The sequence below is a fragment of the Trachymyrmex septentrionalis genome, unplaced genomic scaffold (genome assembly GCF_001594115.1).
Source record: "Trachymyrmex septentrionalis isolate Tsep2-gDNA-1 unplaced genomic scaffold, Tsep1.0 scaffold212, whole genome shotgun sequence".
NCBI classification, from domain to species: domain Eukaryota; kingdom Metazoa; phylum Arthropoda; class Insecta; order Hymenoptera; family Formicidae; genus Trachymyrmex; species Trachymyrmex septentrionalis.
Window position 1 is genome coordinate 322,213 of NW_017305310.1, and position 15,843 is coordinate 338,055.

The following is a 15,843-nucleotide window of genomic DNA, read 5'->3' on the forward strand; positions in this document are numbered from 1 at the left end:
ATAGCGATTATATAATTATTATAGAGCAAATTATATATATATATATATATATATTTACTGTAATGCATGTTGTGAATCTGTATGTTAAATTATATAATGACGACATATATTTACCATATAATATTCACTTTATCCGAACGATAAACTATTTTGCTTTTTCCGTTACTTTATCATTAATATTTCTTTTCTCTTATTTGCAGGTAAGGAAACGTCTTTGCTTATGTAACTAGCAAAAAAATTATGCGAGCAGTGCTAGCGGAATGTAAGTACATATGCTAAGTTCGTTCTTTAGTAAGTTTCTTTTTTCGCATCTCCGTTGTTTACACTCATATCCATTAAAGTAATAAATTGCGGGCCAAATGGACTACAGCAATTTTAATGTAATAACAATTTAAGATTTTAATTCCCCTTCAAGTGCTGGTTCAGTAGTCACGGCGAGTATATAGTAGTATCGACTAACATCAGAATGCCGATCGCAACTCTAATATTAAGATTTTGATATATTGAGTAAGCTCGATTCGTTTCTTTTGATATAAAAACGTGTTCGATTGTATGTGACGTGTGCAGAAAATTATATTCCCGAATGCATGACGGCGGGAGAGAGGAGAGAAGAGAGAGAGAGAAAGAGAGAGGGGGGGCTGGTTGTCGAAAAAAATGGACATTTTATCGAATTGAAATTAATTCCAGTAAATAATTCCAGTTTCTTAATTCGCACTCGTGTAAAGCAAACGTCGTGTGTGCTGATTGGCAGTCGCGAGTTGCAAACCTTCGACTTATACGTCGATGTTGTTGCGGGAGTCAGCGGCAACGACCGACTTCAAGGTAGCTGAGCGAGGCGGCTGCTTATGTAAGTTATTTAGAAGTCGCATATGCTTGCTAGAAACTGGAGAACTGGAGAGAAATTTGAGAAAAGTCCGAAGATTTAATATGCACTTGTTTTCTTTCTAGAGATCTCATTAACACGTACGCACGATTATACAATATTTGTATTATAATCCTCGGCCGCGGGCTTTCGTGACTGTTGGTGTCGCGGATAATCGAGCACGCATGTTTCTAAAGTTTCGAGCTTGAGATAACGCGGCGATAATCGATTCCGACTGAGTGCCTCGGCATTTTCCGTATCGGGTTTTTACTCGCCGTAAAGTGAGCGTAGTTATTTGTAACCGATACTTTACGCTATTTTCACCAGAGGTTATTCGTACGTTGAATTTACGCCGCGCGCAAATACCTTCCGTAAATTTCCGTTTATCGACGGGGATTCGGAATAAGTGCGCCCGGCCGCTAATTTGCCAGACTAATTACTAGTTGTCGAGCGTAACAATTTAAGCGAGGTCGAGGTCTTCCAGGTTACGACTTGGGTACTTTGTATCGTGGCCGAGTACTGCGGATCGAGTTGCGTTTGCAACTAATTGAAACGTTATCGCGCCTCTCGCGCCGGCGGGCTACTTTATATCTCACAACTTGCGGTTAAACGTTTCTCGTCTTACAGCTTCTCGATTCGTGCAACTGCATAGCATCGCGGTGGTTACCGACCTGTTCTCTTCTTTCCTCATATGGCTGGATACGCGATGGTAGTAGCTCGCAGGGAAATCCGCTTTCGAGAACGCTTGCCGCGACCGACTTCGCGGTTAGCACCAACACGTGCTGCAGTTCTATTCGCAACCTGCCGCGATACGTCATTTCTTGCGCCTCTCGAAATTTCGAGCGCAAACGTTACTGCAGTTGTTGAATTTTTAACTAGGATTTAGATTAAACGAGGGAGCGTGAATAAATAGAAATAAACCAAATCAATTGAGTGGGTGGGTAAAATAAATTAAAAAAGTTATATAGATAATGAAGACGGACGAATGAGAACAGTTTTGCTTCAATAAGTGTGCGGATGGTATTATTATACTAGCAATGTTATTCATCGAAATTATTTATTTGTTTATTTATCAATTTATTCAATCAGCAATTACGATTTTTTTTTTTACAAGTAGGATTTTTCTCCCACGAAAAAATATACGATCCTTTAAGTTTGGACTTATAAACAGGATGAGAATATTTATGAAAACGTCCGAATAATAAAACGGTATTCGTTCTCCTTCATGATATCGGTGTACTTGGATGAAAAGTAATTGTTTCGGGGAACCGATAGAGCCATTTTCATTCTCGCCTTTATTAAACCTCGTGTGTCATTATCATGCGGTCTATCCGCCGTTAACTTTCGATCGAGAGTACGATGCCGAAGTCGGCGAGAGCGGGAGTATCACGGCCCCAGGTCGCACATTTAAATGCAAATGCACTTTTTACTTATATTTATATGCAAATGAGCTTTTCTCACGGCGAGAGAGGAGGACCCGGGACTCTCCGGTGGTGCTGTGTCGGTGAACACAGCGGGCTCGAGAGACATCCTCTCCGGTTCGTTCGTTCGTTCGTTCGTTCGTTCGGTAAAAAGCAGCTTGGCAATGCCGGAAGACAATTATTGCATCGTCTGCGCGAAATGCGTCGCAATTTCAACAACTTTAATCATTGGCAAACAATTGCGACTGTCGCGAAGGCCAACCTCGATGGCAATTAGATCGCGACGTGTGACTTATTATTTTCTTACCGTTGTAATATCATTAAAACTTATTAATAACTGGCGGTGACTTACGTAGGATTATTGCAGAATAATTCCAATGTTTGATTCTGAGTAAAGTTATCTGAATGATAGCGTGTGACGATTTACGATAACGCGTGATCTTTGAGAAATAGATTCGCTATCTTTAGACGCTGGGAAAGCAGTAAATAAAGTAACGGCATGAGTTTTTGAACGACTATCGCTCCATTATAAATAAATTCGCGAGGGCGGCGGGTAGTAACTGGGTGAATTCTTCATATGTCGGGGGAACAATATGCTCTCAAGTAACAGAGAATTTTTCTCCAGACGCACATATTGCGACGGCTCTTATCGTTTCACGTTAGGGGAATTCCATTTGGAGACATCGTGCTTTTTTCTTCCTTGCGTTACGATACGTTCATTGTACGATGCTATCAAGCCGATCAAGATTCATATATACGTAATATTCTTTTATTGTTATCGGTTACATAGGTCTAATTCTCCTTCGCTCGTTGCTATTGTTTACCGGAATAGGATTATTTCATCAGACTTGATTCTGAGCATCATCATCTAATTTTCATACAAATTGAACGAGTAGAAACCGTAGAAGCATTAAAATATTGGGCTGGCAAGAAAGTAATTGCGTTTTTTTTTAAAGGCGTCCATCAGTAAAAACCGCAATTACTTTCTTACCAACCAATATATAAATATATCTTAATAGAGTAAAGTTTCTTTAAGAATCTCTTTTTTTTTTAATTGCGATACGACAATTTTTAACGGAGTTATGAGCAATTAAAGTCAAAATGATTTTTTTATTTAATCCGCGATAACTCAGTAACCAAAAATGGTAGGAATATTTAAAAAAAAAGAAAAAACAATTTTGTAGGGAAAGTATCAAGCTTTCACGATAGGTAGTCGGAAATGTTCTCAAAATTATTTTGTTACAAACCCAGAAGAAGTGAGAAGAAAATTTTCCGTCTTTTTCAGCTCGTAGTTTTTGGCATGTAAAAATGATCAAACTCATATAAATTTAAAAAATGTAGCAAGCTTTTAAAAGTAGAGATTTTAAGCTTTAAAAGCCTTTTTTTCAAATTTCAATTTCATTCATTATCGACGAAGATATTCTATATACAACTTTGAGCTAAAAAAAAAAAAAAAAACGCAATTACTTTCTTGCCCACCCAGTATCATCGTTATGCTATTAAATTCTAGAAATAACAATCTAATTTGAGAATTTGTAGCATTATATAACATATTTGCCAACTGTCTTCATTCAACGTGATCGTTTGTCAAACAATCGCTGCGCGTAACAATGTACAAGCTTATATAATGTCTATTGACGCGCGGTAATTTAATTAATCGAAGACATATGTAAATGATCGTCGTAATTGAAGAGTTCACAAGAATAATACGGTAACCTTGAATTGGCTACAAATTGAATTTCGTATGGAAAGTAATTTTTTATTCCATGAGATCGATATTTACGCAATTTAAAAGTTTTTTTCTATCATTAGTAGAATAACATTGACGTATCCCGCGCAATCACACAATATATGATTTACACGAAACAATATGAAAGAATTTGAAATTGCATATTGAGGTGACTCTACACAATTAATAATACTGTCGGTATTGGATGGATTGACGTAAACTGACGATGATCTAGATTTTGATTCTTGAGCATCGGTATCGTTTTATTAGGATTTATGTCACAGTGTGTCACAACGCAATTGATTTTGTACGTGAAACTAAAGTGAAATATATTGTCAATATTACTGATCGTGCAACATTGTAGAAATACTAAACATATTAATGCATACTCTGTCAGTATTATCTGCTGATTCAATATCACTGATCACAGTATTATTGACCGTGCAAGGTCATCTCTTTCATATTATTTCAAGAACAGGTCGAATATTAACTACATTTACAAAACTTTAATTATGGATAACGCATTAAATACTGCGATAAGCAAATGTTACCTTCTCGCAAATACACACTCGTTATCTTGTTTAATCTGTTTTCTAGTGATGCGTATACAATTTGATGCAATACATTGCATATCGGGGAAACGCATATCACCAATATCGCAGTGCCAGTTATCGATGACCGATCACAGCATTGAACGTGTTAATCGAATATCTGGTAAATGGACGCTGTCGCGGATTTAATTACATTACGTATCGGAATTGCGTGTTTGTGTGATACGTTACGACGTTCGTGACTCTCATTAAACCTCGTAATCTATCTGGGCAGTTTCGAGTACAGTTGTAGATGATTGTCACGCAACGAATAAATATCCTGTTCCCACTCTCGCTCGTATCGATCGTTTGATCGCAGAAGAGATCGTTTGAAGAAGAATCACTCGCTCTTAGGAGTCGATCTGCAATCCAAAAGTTGTCGAGCGCACGTCGCGGCGCCTTAATGGAATTTGAATGTCGTTAGCCGAAGTAACCGGGCGTAAGGAAGGGACGTTACATCCCTATTACCTCCGTATCGCTCTCTCTCTCTGTACGGTACGCGAGAGAGCCGGCAAGTTTATTGGAGCACGAAAATGCGCCAGCTTCGTCCATCGTGTCCTTTGATAGTTTAGGATCGTCTGACCCTCGCTTGCGAGTTCGCGAAAACATAATTGGCGCTATAATTAGCGTGTCCGTTATGTTGTTTCGCCATTAGCGTCTCGTCTTAGTAGTTGCAGGACACGAGGACGGTCATTTACGTAGTTCAAAGGGCGGAGCACTAAATGTCTGAAGTTAACATCCAAATAGGAAAACAGTTCTATACATATGTAGAATTGATGTGAAGGAAAACGCTCGCCTTTTATTTTTTCAAAATTGTTGATTCTGTTGTTTCGCGTCTAGCCTTTTTTTTTTTATTTATATCACATAATATGTGAAAAATTAGAAGAGTTCGATTGTTGTTCTTCGCGCGTCTCTCATGTCGCTTGGAAGCGAAAGTTTTGTCATGCAGACGATCGTTTGGCAATCACGCAAATTATCACACCGATTTGGAGTAATTCACAGCGATCTTATAAAACGACCGTATTTCGAAATAGCACTCGAATAGAATTTGCACGGAGCGCGATGAAGATAAAAATGAAGAGAATGGAGGAAGAGTTTTACGATTAACCGATTTTCCATTGTGCAACTGCAACGTTGGGATAATGAATGACCGCGTGTGTGACTCGATTATTAAAAGTGAACATAGAGGAATTGAATGAAAAGCTGCGCGATAGTTCCTGGATTGTTTTCTCATAGCAACACAATGCAACATTTGCACGTTTACACGTTATTTCACCCGTTATTGTATCACCGTATCAAAATCACCGCCGCTACAAAATTCGTAATAACGATACATTGTATGTATTTCTCTTATTACGTACGAATACAGCTGAAAGAATGAAAGAAGAATGAATAACGCTAACGAAACGAGAGGCGAAGGAGGGCGCAGTTGTTTCTTGATGGTATACCGAAAATCAACGTTTAACTATTTCGATCGACCCTAAACAAGAATGACAGAACAGAGTATCTTCACCGAGACCTTCACTGAGATGTTTCGTAGGAGGATTCCTCAATACGGCGCCGCTGCTGCAGGTTCCCTCTTTTGCGTAAGATAGTCGATTTCAGGGGGAGCAGCCGGTGGTAAATTTGTCGGGATAACCTTCGAAACACACCTCGAAACTTTATGATACTCGTGTATGACATTTTTTGCGTTTGCGTGCTAAATCGCGGTGCATCAAACGATGGTGCTGCACGATGTAGAGAGCCAGAGGGTTAACGACTACGAGCAATCGCAGCCGGTCGCCGGCGACAATGACGGCGACGACGGATGGCTGGGAGAAAACGCGGAGGGCACATCGCCCTGAACACGTCGGAATTATTAAATGCCGCCGTAGCGCCATAATGAACATCCGGTGAGAAAAAAAAAACGTCGGACAAGGGGCCAGGGAGCGGAGGGGGAGCAGTTCGAGTACACCGCGGGTTAAAGAACGGCCGTCGTTACGGGACGCGCCGGGGCGAACAAATCGCCATAGGTGTAACGTAAACGCGTCCTGGTGCCCGTGTGTTTGCGGTGTCAACGAACTCCCCTCCTTCTTTCGCGTAGCCTGCATGGGTGGATTCTCGTTGGGATGCGGCCTCGGTTGGAGCTCTCCGTGTGTCGGAATACTGAGGACTCACTTGGACGACTTCGCGGTAAGTGTGATCGCGTCGGTGTTCCCGGCAGGCGCGGCGTTAGGCACCGTCGCCGTGCCCCTGCTAGTCGACAGGATCGGCCGGAAGTGGACAATGATGGTCCTGGTGCCGATCATCATCGTCGGCTGGATCCTAATCATTTCCGCGGGTAGGCTGGTGCCGCTCTTCGTGATCGGCAGAATCATGACTGGCGCTTGTGGCGGCATGTGCTGCGTCCTTGTGCCTATGTACACCGCAGAGATCTCCGAGAAACATATCAGAGGTATATCGTATATGCTTTTTTTGCAATTAATCGTTCTCTGACTCTTGTGGATAACTTGCGTCTTATAGGCTCGAGTCTCTCTGGATTTATTCACAGCTCACAGTGTATGTGAAAAGGAAATCGCTACACAGAAAAAAAAAAATGATTGAATTACGTAGAGCCCTGGTGGAAAATGAGCAATCTAGAATTTCAGTTAAATCTACAAGATTTCTGATTAAATCTATGAAAATTCTAGTTGAGATAACTCAACGTTTAGTAGACTTAACCAGAATTCTGGATCATTAATTTTCTATAACCAGAAACCTTTTCCAGTTCTAATTCAACCAAATATTTTTGTTCCTGTAACATACAATTTTGTTGTGATATGGTTGTGTGTTATACATTTAGATTCAATGAAGAACTAAGGGCAAGACGATTGTATTAAAGAATTTTACAATAATTGCAAAGCTGCTTTTTCTGCTAAATGCAGCCATTATCACGTCGTATTATCTACTTGAAAAATATTTAAATGGTATTTAATAAAAGTACATTATGTGGTATTATACAACAAAAGTACATGTGATATTAAATAAAGAATCTGAAACCGGATACCATTGTCGCGAGAGATGGAAACAATTTGAAATGCGTATAATTCAATGCGTAATAATGACACGTGGTAATAATACGTGGATAACAGAATAAGAACAGAAGACGGCTTGCGGAGCGATGTTATTAGTGCCTATCATCGTTCAGCTCACGAGCTCTCGTTCTCCTTGCATCGCTAATGCGCGTGCGATTTACCGTCGCTTAGCCGAGCGATGAGAGGCAAAGAAGAAGAGTAGCAGCTTCATTATGCGATTCTTCCTTTCTCGTAACAGGGACGACGGGTACCTTCTTCCAGTTGCTGATCGTGCTCGGTATACTGTACGTGTACATCACCGGTTTCACAGAAAACGTCATCGCGATATCCAGCCTCTGTTGCATCGCACCGATCGTGTTCGGCGTGGCGTTGTCCTTCATGCCGGAGAGCCCGTTGTTCTATTTGACGATAAATAAGGAGGAAGACGCGCGAAAGTCTATGCGGTTCTTTCGCGGACCTGATTTTGATATCGAGCCGGAGATAACCGCGTTTAAGGTTGGTGGTTAAACATCGCGCATTTCCCACGTTGTTAGAAATTTATCAATTCACACATTCCTTGAAGGCCTGATTTTTTTTATTATTTCATTAAACTTGTGATTTAGACTTAACTTCACTTGTGTGTTCATTTCTACTAATTAATAATTTAATCTTATCAAAATGCAATTTAACTTATTCATCTTTTTCTAAAATTCCAAGAATTAGAATTTTTAATGTTTCTTTTTTTATAAAACGTTTCTAATTTTGTTCAAAGAATTTCGTAATAGAATCGATAAAAATACTTGATGAATAATTTGCGCGTGGATCTTATTAATGTATGTATCTGTAAATGGGAGAAAATAGGAACAGGTGGAGAGAAGCAAATTTCAAAGAGTAGCCCTCTCGACCTTCATGAGAGAGCCCGTGTTGAAGACTCTGGGCGTGGCCTACGGTCTAATGGTTGCCCAGCAATTTAGCGGCATTAACGCCATAATATTCTACGGTTCCACGATCTTCGAAGCGACAGGCGTCGGCATGGAGTCGCAGTGGCAAATCGTCATTTTCGCCGTCGTCCAGTTGACAGCTTGCGTGGCAGCGGCGGTCTTGGTCGACAAGGTTATATTTTAATAGATTTATGTCCGTGTGATGTCGACCATGGTCCACAGATTTCGCGATCTATAATTTATCTAACGGTCGGCCAGCATTACGGATGCGATCGAAACATTCGCAGCTGGGACGCAAGGTACTCATGGTGATCTCCTTGGCGACGATGTGTGCCTGCTTGGCGGCCTTGGCGGGTTTCTTCGTTCTGACAAACTATCAGCCACATTTAGCGGCTGATTTGTACTGGCTTCCACTCACATCGGTGTGCATCTACATACTCGCATTCTGCCTTGGAGCTGGTCAGTAATAACGACGAGTGCGCTTGAACTCGACAATGCACTGCTATTGATCGCGAGCTATTAGAAAATACCTTAGATTCTTCTTACGAAGAAGAAACTAAGAGTTGTTACGTCACATATTTGCTCTTACGACTCTTTTTTTAGAGCTTCAAATTTTCTCTTATACATTATACAACTAATATTCTATGATCAAAATCTTGAAATACAGTAAGTCAAGTAAGAACGTGGTCGAGTTTATGTATTATTAGCCTTGAGAGCCTAGGTTCGAATAGTTTCATACGATATATCTAAACCTTTCTGCTTCAATTTTGCTTGTCCTTGACACGCAGTGTTAAGCCAGGATTCCGCGAAAACAGATTCACTATTTTTTTTTATCGTCTTTTTTTTCGTCCACTTTGCATATCGAGCCACGTTCCGGTAAATCATTGGCATTTTTTGCCACATTATATCGCTGCACTCACTTCTGTACGAATGATTTCGACTTTTTCATATATTTAGCAGCCGCAAATTGTGACATTTTTGGACACTTTCGGGCGAGTGCAGAGAAACACAATGTGAGGAACACGCTTCATGCGTGATGCTTATTTGATGTACTCATTACACTTAATGTGATTCTCTTAAGAAAGTTCAATGACAACTGAATCTTCCTTGATGGTGCATCAAGGACAAAGGTGTGCCCTCTATGGATTCGTGATAGATTTAGGGCGATATCTTTCGTTAGCTTTGAGTAAGGCCGACCACCGCTCTTACTTGACTTACCGTAAGTCTATATTAGGTTTGCTCTTTACGATTAAGGTAGGCACATCGCATAATTGTGCTCTCGCGGTTTTTCATGACTGATACGGTAAATGTTGCGGTTATTCGGAAAAATTCTCAAGCGTTGAATTTTTCTCAGGTCCAATTCCATGGGCTTACATGGGCGAGATTTTTCCTACGCGCTTGAAGGGTGCAGCGTCGTCCAGCGCGGCTTTCTTCAATTGGCTACTGGCGTTTACGGTTACGATATCCTTTCCAAGCGCCGCCGAAGTACTAGATTATCCCGTGGTGTTCGCCTTCTTCGCCCTATTGTGTGCTTTGGCCATATTATTCGTAGTCTTCTGCATGGTGGAGACTAAAGGCAAGACATTTGCAGAAATTGAACGGGCATATGGAACTCACGTGCTTGAGCAGAACGAAGAGCCTTCCAGTACGCAGTGAAGCAAAGAATTTCCCATGAAACAACCACCCGTCCAACAGGCAGGAAAGGCATTCCATGGAAGGCGAATAGAGAGAAGACGGAGAGGGATTCGTCGCGTTTATATATCTGATCATACAGTTTGATGTATCGACATTGACGCATTTTGAAGCTGTCGTTTGTCGACGACGTATAATGTTCTCAATATTACAAAGATGAAAAATGAGAAAAGTGAAAGAGCTATTAAAACGATCTTTTATCTTTATGGCAGCACTATCATTTCTCGCTAATAGTATTCAGATTGCGAGACTGTACGTGAAAGTCTATGCGGCATGATGTTGATGCTTGAAAATTATTTGTAAATAATTTTGTAAATAATTTGGACAATTTGATAGAGAGAAGCTCTTCGTTTTATTTTTTAGATTTATTTGAGAAACACAGCGCGCGCGCGCACATAGCAGAATTCCCGAGTTTTTAATAATTACATATAATTACATATTTTCGATAAACTGTATATTTTCATCGGACGGTTAATTAGACTACTCGCTATGCCGCTTATATAGTTTAAATAACTTTGCCGAGGACGTGGGCGTAATGCCGGACTAAAATAATTTGCAGATAAATGAATTCCTGACGGGAAGTGGGACGTGCGATAAACGGCGAACGATCGTCTGTGTATGCGTGGAGAGAAGGATGCGGTAGCTAAACTTGAACCGCGATATTATATTATGCAGTGCTACGTGCAGCGATACGCATTGTGAGCAGTCATTGCACGAGTATGGCCTTGGCCGAATCGTTTTGAATTAATGACAATACCTTTTTGCCGTCACTCGATATACTATATTATTTCATTCAAATGGAAAATTCAATTTAACATTATATTTCGTTGCTCGCGGATTATCGTTGTTTCCAACCGGTGGGGGGGAGGAAATGAACGTGACGATGAATATTGCCGAGACAAATCGGAAGAAAATAGTTATTTTAGTGGAATTATTATCGATTTTACAGAACGATCCCGATTTTTCATTAAAGGGCACAAAGTCCATCCAAAAATAGTCTCCAAAATCCATCAATTTTTCACGATACGTTCGAGAAGTAAAATTATTCAAATACTACGCTCGGCGGATCTTATACTCGTAATTCGAAATGTCATGTAAATTGAACAGCTACGACTTTCGTTGTAATGGAATTTTTTTCCTTTAAAACATCGCGTATTCCTCTCCCGATCGATGTCAACGACGATACGATGATGATGATGATGATGATGATGACGACTCCGACGCGTCCATTTGTCATGCAGCTGCCATCGCTCGGTATAAGACGCTCGCTTTCATCGATTATGCATTCGAATTTATATTTATGAAGCGTCGTGCCAGAGCGTCGCACGCCGAGTGTCGTCGTACTAATAATGCCACTATAAACCTCTCGAGCGTCGAACGCAGCGAGACATTCAACGTTACATTCTTGCTGGCACACACAGACAGTGTGGTCGGAGGTCGTCGCCGCCTATTCAAGATTTTCTGTATTATGCGATTGCACGTTTCGTGGATTTTTCGTGGGCGACAGACCGATGATACGCCCTCTCGGATCGGAGATTATCTAGTCTCGGATACCGGATGCGCGGTTTTCTCGCGTTTCTACCTCTGGCGAACAAAATTCGGTGGCAAACCCCTCCAGTCGCGATCAACAAATACCAGTCGTCACTGTCTTCTGCATCCCAATGAGGGATTACAAAGATTCTCAAAGCATTCGTCTCTTTACGGATGAAAAATCATTTTTACTGTTTGTGTGTTCAATCGGGGCTTGATGTATCTTTGTGTGACGTATAGTATATATTTGTGCTGTCGCGCGACGTCAATACAACATACTGAACCGAATTTTTCTTATACTAAACTGTGGAAAACTGTGAGCCAGAGGAGTGAAGAAAGGCAAGCGACTGTGAAGACCAAAAGTGTAAAAACATACTGAAGGGTATCTTAATTCTTGAAGTTTCTCCTTTATCAAGGATTCGCTAATTGACTAACGTTGCTCGTTACTACCATAAATGTAAATGTGCAACACACAAAAGGCAAGTGTGTAGATTTGCGAGAAACACGTAGATGTAACACACGGAAAAGTGTTACTATACGTTTCTTACGAATCTACACACTTCTTACGCGTGGCACATCCCATATACCTACAAACGTGTACAAAACGTGACTCCTTCCTACTTATGGACGTACAAACAACCGTAAGTAACAACGTTAGTCAATTAGCGAATTCTTGAGAAAGATAACAATATCATCTTTGCGACGAGAGTGTCCTTATTTAGGAATTAAGACAAACACCCTCCACTCTCGACACGTTCCAGAGCTCGCTGCATGTCGCGCATGAAGAGTGACGAAGATGGTGTCTGAACATGGTGTCTCAACATATGTGACATCTTGCGCAGGGCCTGGCCATCGGCGAATAAATTTCGCCAATAGAACCGAAACCGCGTGAGAAGGGCAGGACAGCGAGAAGAGCGAGAGATGTAGGGCGCGGAGGCGGGGGCGGACGCCAGACGAGTTTTTCGCGCGAGCAGACATGGTTCTTCATCCGTGGGAAGAAGCCAGACTTCTGGCTTCTCTCTCTCTCTCTCTCTCTCTCTCTCTCTCTCTCTCCCCGCCGTGATAAATAACCCTGGAAAAAAATCGCGGACGTTAGCGCGATCGAGAGAGGCGTGAAGTTCGGATTCGACACGCTTCCTCGGCCGATCTCTCGGTTATCGATTACGGTGCATCATTACTGTATCGGTCCGGACTCGCCAAGATGTCTCCCCCGTTCATGACCGATGCATTAATTCGCCGAGTACAATAGCCGCGCGGGGTTGATTATCGTCTCATCTTCGGCAAATTACGCGCGGCGGGATGAACGGTGCATGATTTCATTTCATACACGAGGTTCGATATGACAGCGTGACGTTGGAGGCAACGACAATAACGAACAGAGCACGCGGCTTTTCTTCGCCCCCCTCTCTCTCTCTCTCTCTCTCTCTCTCTCTCTCTCTCTCTCTCTCTCTCTCTCTGACTGACGTTATGCGATATCTCTATTATCTCGAATTGTCCACAAGTAACTTGTTCTCTCAAGTAATCTCCGCTCGCTCGTTCGCATTGGGTGCTTATCATATTTGGTGACACAAGTGATGTTACTCTCCGAACGTCGGGAAAGATAGAACTTATGTCCACTCGTGGATCACTGAATAGAAAGCCACGCATTCATTATAGACTATCGTATACGTCTTTGGGTCGCGAAGAAAAGTTCTGAATGAAGGTTAACGTGGATAAAGTTGTTTACTAGATAACGTTTCGTTTCATTATTGACTAGAGGGCAGATAAGTTCCTCGACACGAGTACTTCGCTCGCAGCGAGAATTCATATATGGCTTGTAAGTGTGGCAAGCAGTAAGTATCCGTGTGTCGCCGTTAAGGAATGGGAAAAATCGCGTCGCCGCGGCGAGATTTTCTTTTCCGTGTCCAGAAGAAGAAGAAAGCCGCGCGACGTCGTCGAGCGGCTCTAACGAGCAATAAGCGATATCGGGACGCGGATTCCCATCTGGCCTCAGTACTTGAACCCCCGGCGGCATTTCTCGGTGAGGTAGGTCGTGTCGCCAGACAAGGGAAATAAATAGAAAACACGCTCGGCTTCGCGCGAGCTGGTCTCTCCCGATTGACTGACTTGTAGGAGATTGACATCGGCCGGAACACATCGGCTTTGCGTTTCTCTCGCGTATATATTTGGTTCCCCGGGAACGCGCGCGAGATCCGTCTCGTCTTCTTGAATCCGACCGACATTCGGTATCTACGGCCGACGATGGTTCTTTGACCGAGGGATGAGCGACCGCGCTCCCCATCTCTCCTCTCGTTCATTTTGTCTCCCTGTATATTTCGTGAATTCGGAATGCGGCTCGCCATCGGGAAACGGATTATTCCGAGAGCATTCGACGCGGACCTCTCCTCGTCGCAGTCCAGTGCTGTTTATTGTTTGTAGGAAAATGTGCATTTGATTTGGGAGTGGGCGATGTTATAATCACTGTTTCGCGACTACATATGTACATGTGCTTTGTGCCCACGTTTGTTAATTCAAGCCTTTCCTCTCGATATATCTAGTTACAATTCATAGCGCAAGTTGATATCTGTTCATCAATCATCACACGTTATATTGCGATATACATTTAGTAATGTAACATACATTAGTGGTATCGCGTAATATTTTGTACATAGTATTATGTATTCAATCGATATGGCTGATAATTTGCGGATTAATCTAAAATCGCCAAATTGGAGCTTTTCGATTTTTAAGAGAACACCTAATTGAATCTTTGTGTAAGTAAAAGAATTCTCAAGGAGCTTTTTTAAATTATAACGAAGAAATCATTTAAAAAAAATCGTACTTTTCCGCAAGTATTTATAAAAAAATGAGAAATCTTTCAGAGAAACGGCGCGCCATCGACGCACATCTTATTTCGGATTTCTCTTTTTATTCTGCCGTCGAAAAATACCGACGCGAAAGCGTTTGTAGACGCGGCGAGTTCAATCGAATTTCCGATATTTCCTCCTTAATTCGCGCACATCCATTTACGTCGGTTTACTGCATTTATGGACTGCGCTCGAACGTCATGACAACTTAAACTCCGGTTTTGTAAATACTCTTCGGACACGAATTGATGCACACATCTCTCTCTCTCTCTCTCTCTCTCTCTCGTCGCTGCGCGAGCGACCCACACGCAATCCGCACTTCAAGGCTCTCGTACGTTCTCGTGCCCCCGCACGCGGATGACTTGGCGGACGATACACGTTCGCGTAGAGCTCGCGTGAGCACTCTCACGTACGTACATGCGTGCATACGTGCGTGCGTTCGCTCCCTCCCCCTCCTCCCCCTTCCCTCCGCGACAGAGAAGTTGCACACTGCACCATTGCACGGTCGACCGTGGGGCCAACGGCCTCTCTCCGCGTGGTATCGCCTCGCCTCGCCTCGCCTCGCCTCGCCGCGCCGCGCCGCGCCTCGCTCGCTCGTAGCGACGGCTCGCGCGACTCCGGCGAGAGCCGAAAAGACCCACGAGAGACTCTTTCTACTAGCCTTACCGTTAACTAATCACCGTGTGCGCTCTCGTAATTAATCATTTTGTCGATTATACGAAGCGCCGTGGACGACATAAATCTAATTCACAAATAAGCTTTACGAACGACACGGTGCTTGATTACGGTTCAGATTATATACGTTAACAGGGTCATACGCTGTTGTATCTCCGTTAACTTTGCGAAAGCGACCTAGTAAATACGAATTATGCATGAGATATTGCAGTTGGAAGGAGGGAATGCTTTGGGAAGCGTATAATTGTTATCTCGTTTTACCCAGCTGGCTTTTCGCGCCGGCACTATGTATGTAACTTGGTAATACAAACAGTTACATATTGTTGAAAACGTGATATCACGTGAGATACCCTCGCTCCGGTATCATTGCGCCGCGTCACACTCGCTAATACGATACGCACGGTTTTTTTTTTGGGGTTTTTTTTTTATCCGGTTTTCCACGGAGCTCTACCTCCAGTTTAAACAGGATATTGATTGCGCGTTGAAAGTGTCGTGTCCGCAGCACCCGTGAACGTAATGAGCCCC

The 15,843-nt window shown here is 42.3% G+C and overlaps 2 protein-coding genes across 3 annotated transcripts in view; both read left to right on the plus strand.

The window, feature by feature from the left end:
- LOC108748161 (headcase protein) overlaps nucleotides 1-15,843 on the plus strand; it is a 160,167-nt gene that overhangs the window by 78,063 nt on the left and 66,261 nt on the right. The window lies entirely within an intron of this gene.
- LOC108748162 (facilitated trehalose transporter Tret1-like) lies at nucleotides 5,946-10,443 on the plus strand. The gene is made up of 6 exons (XM_018486193.1): nucleotides 5,946-6,174; nucleotides 6,686-7,036; nucleotides 7,894-8,150; nucleotides 8,496-8,747; nucleotides 8,863-9,034; nucleotides 9,930-10,443. The coding sequence occupies exons 1-6, from the start codon at nucleotides 6,093-6,095 to the stop codon at nucleotides 10,229-10,231; spliced, it is 1,416 nt and encodes a 471-aa protein (XP_018341695.1). The 5' UTR covers nucleotides 5,946-6,092; the 3' UTR covers nucleotides 10,232-10,443.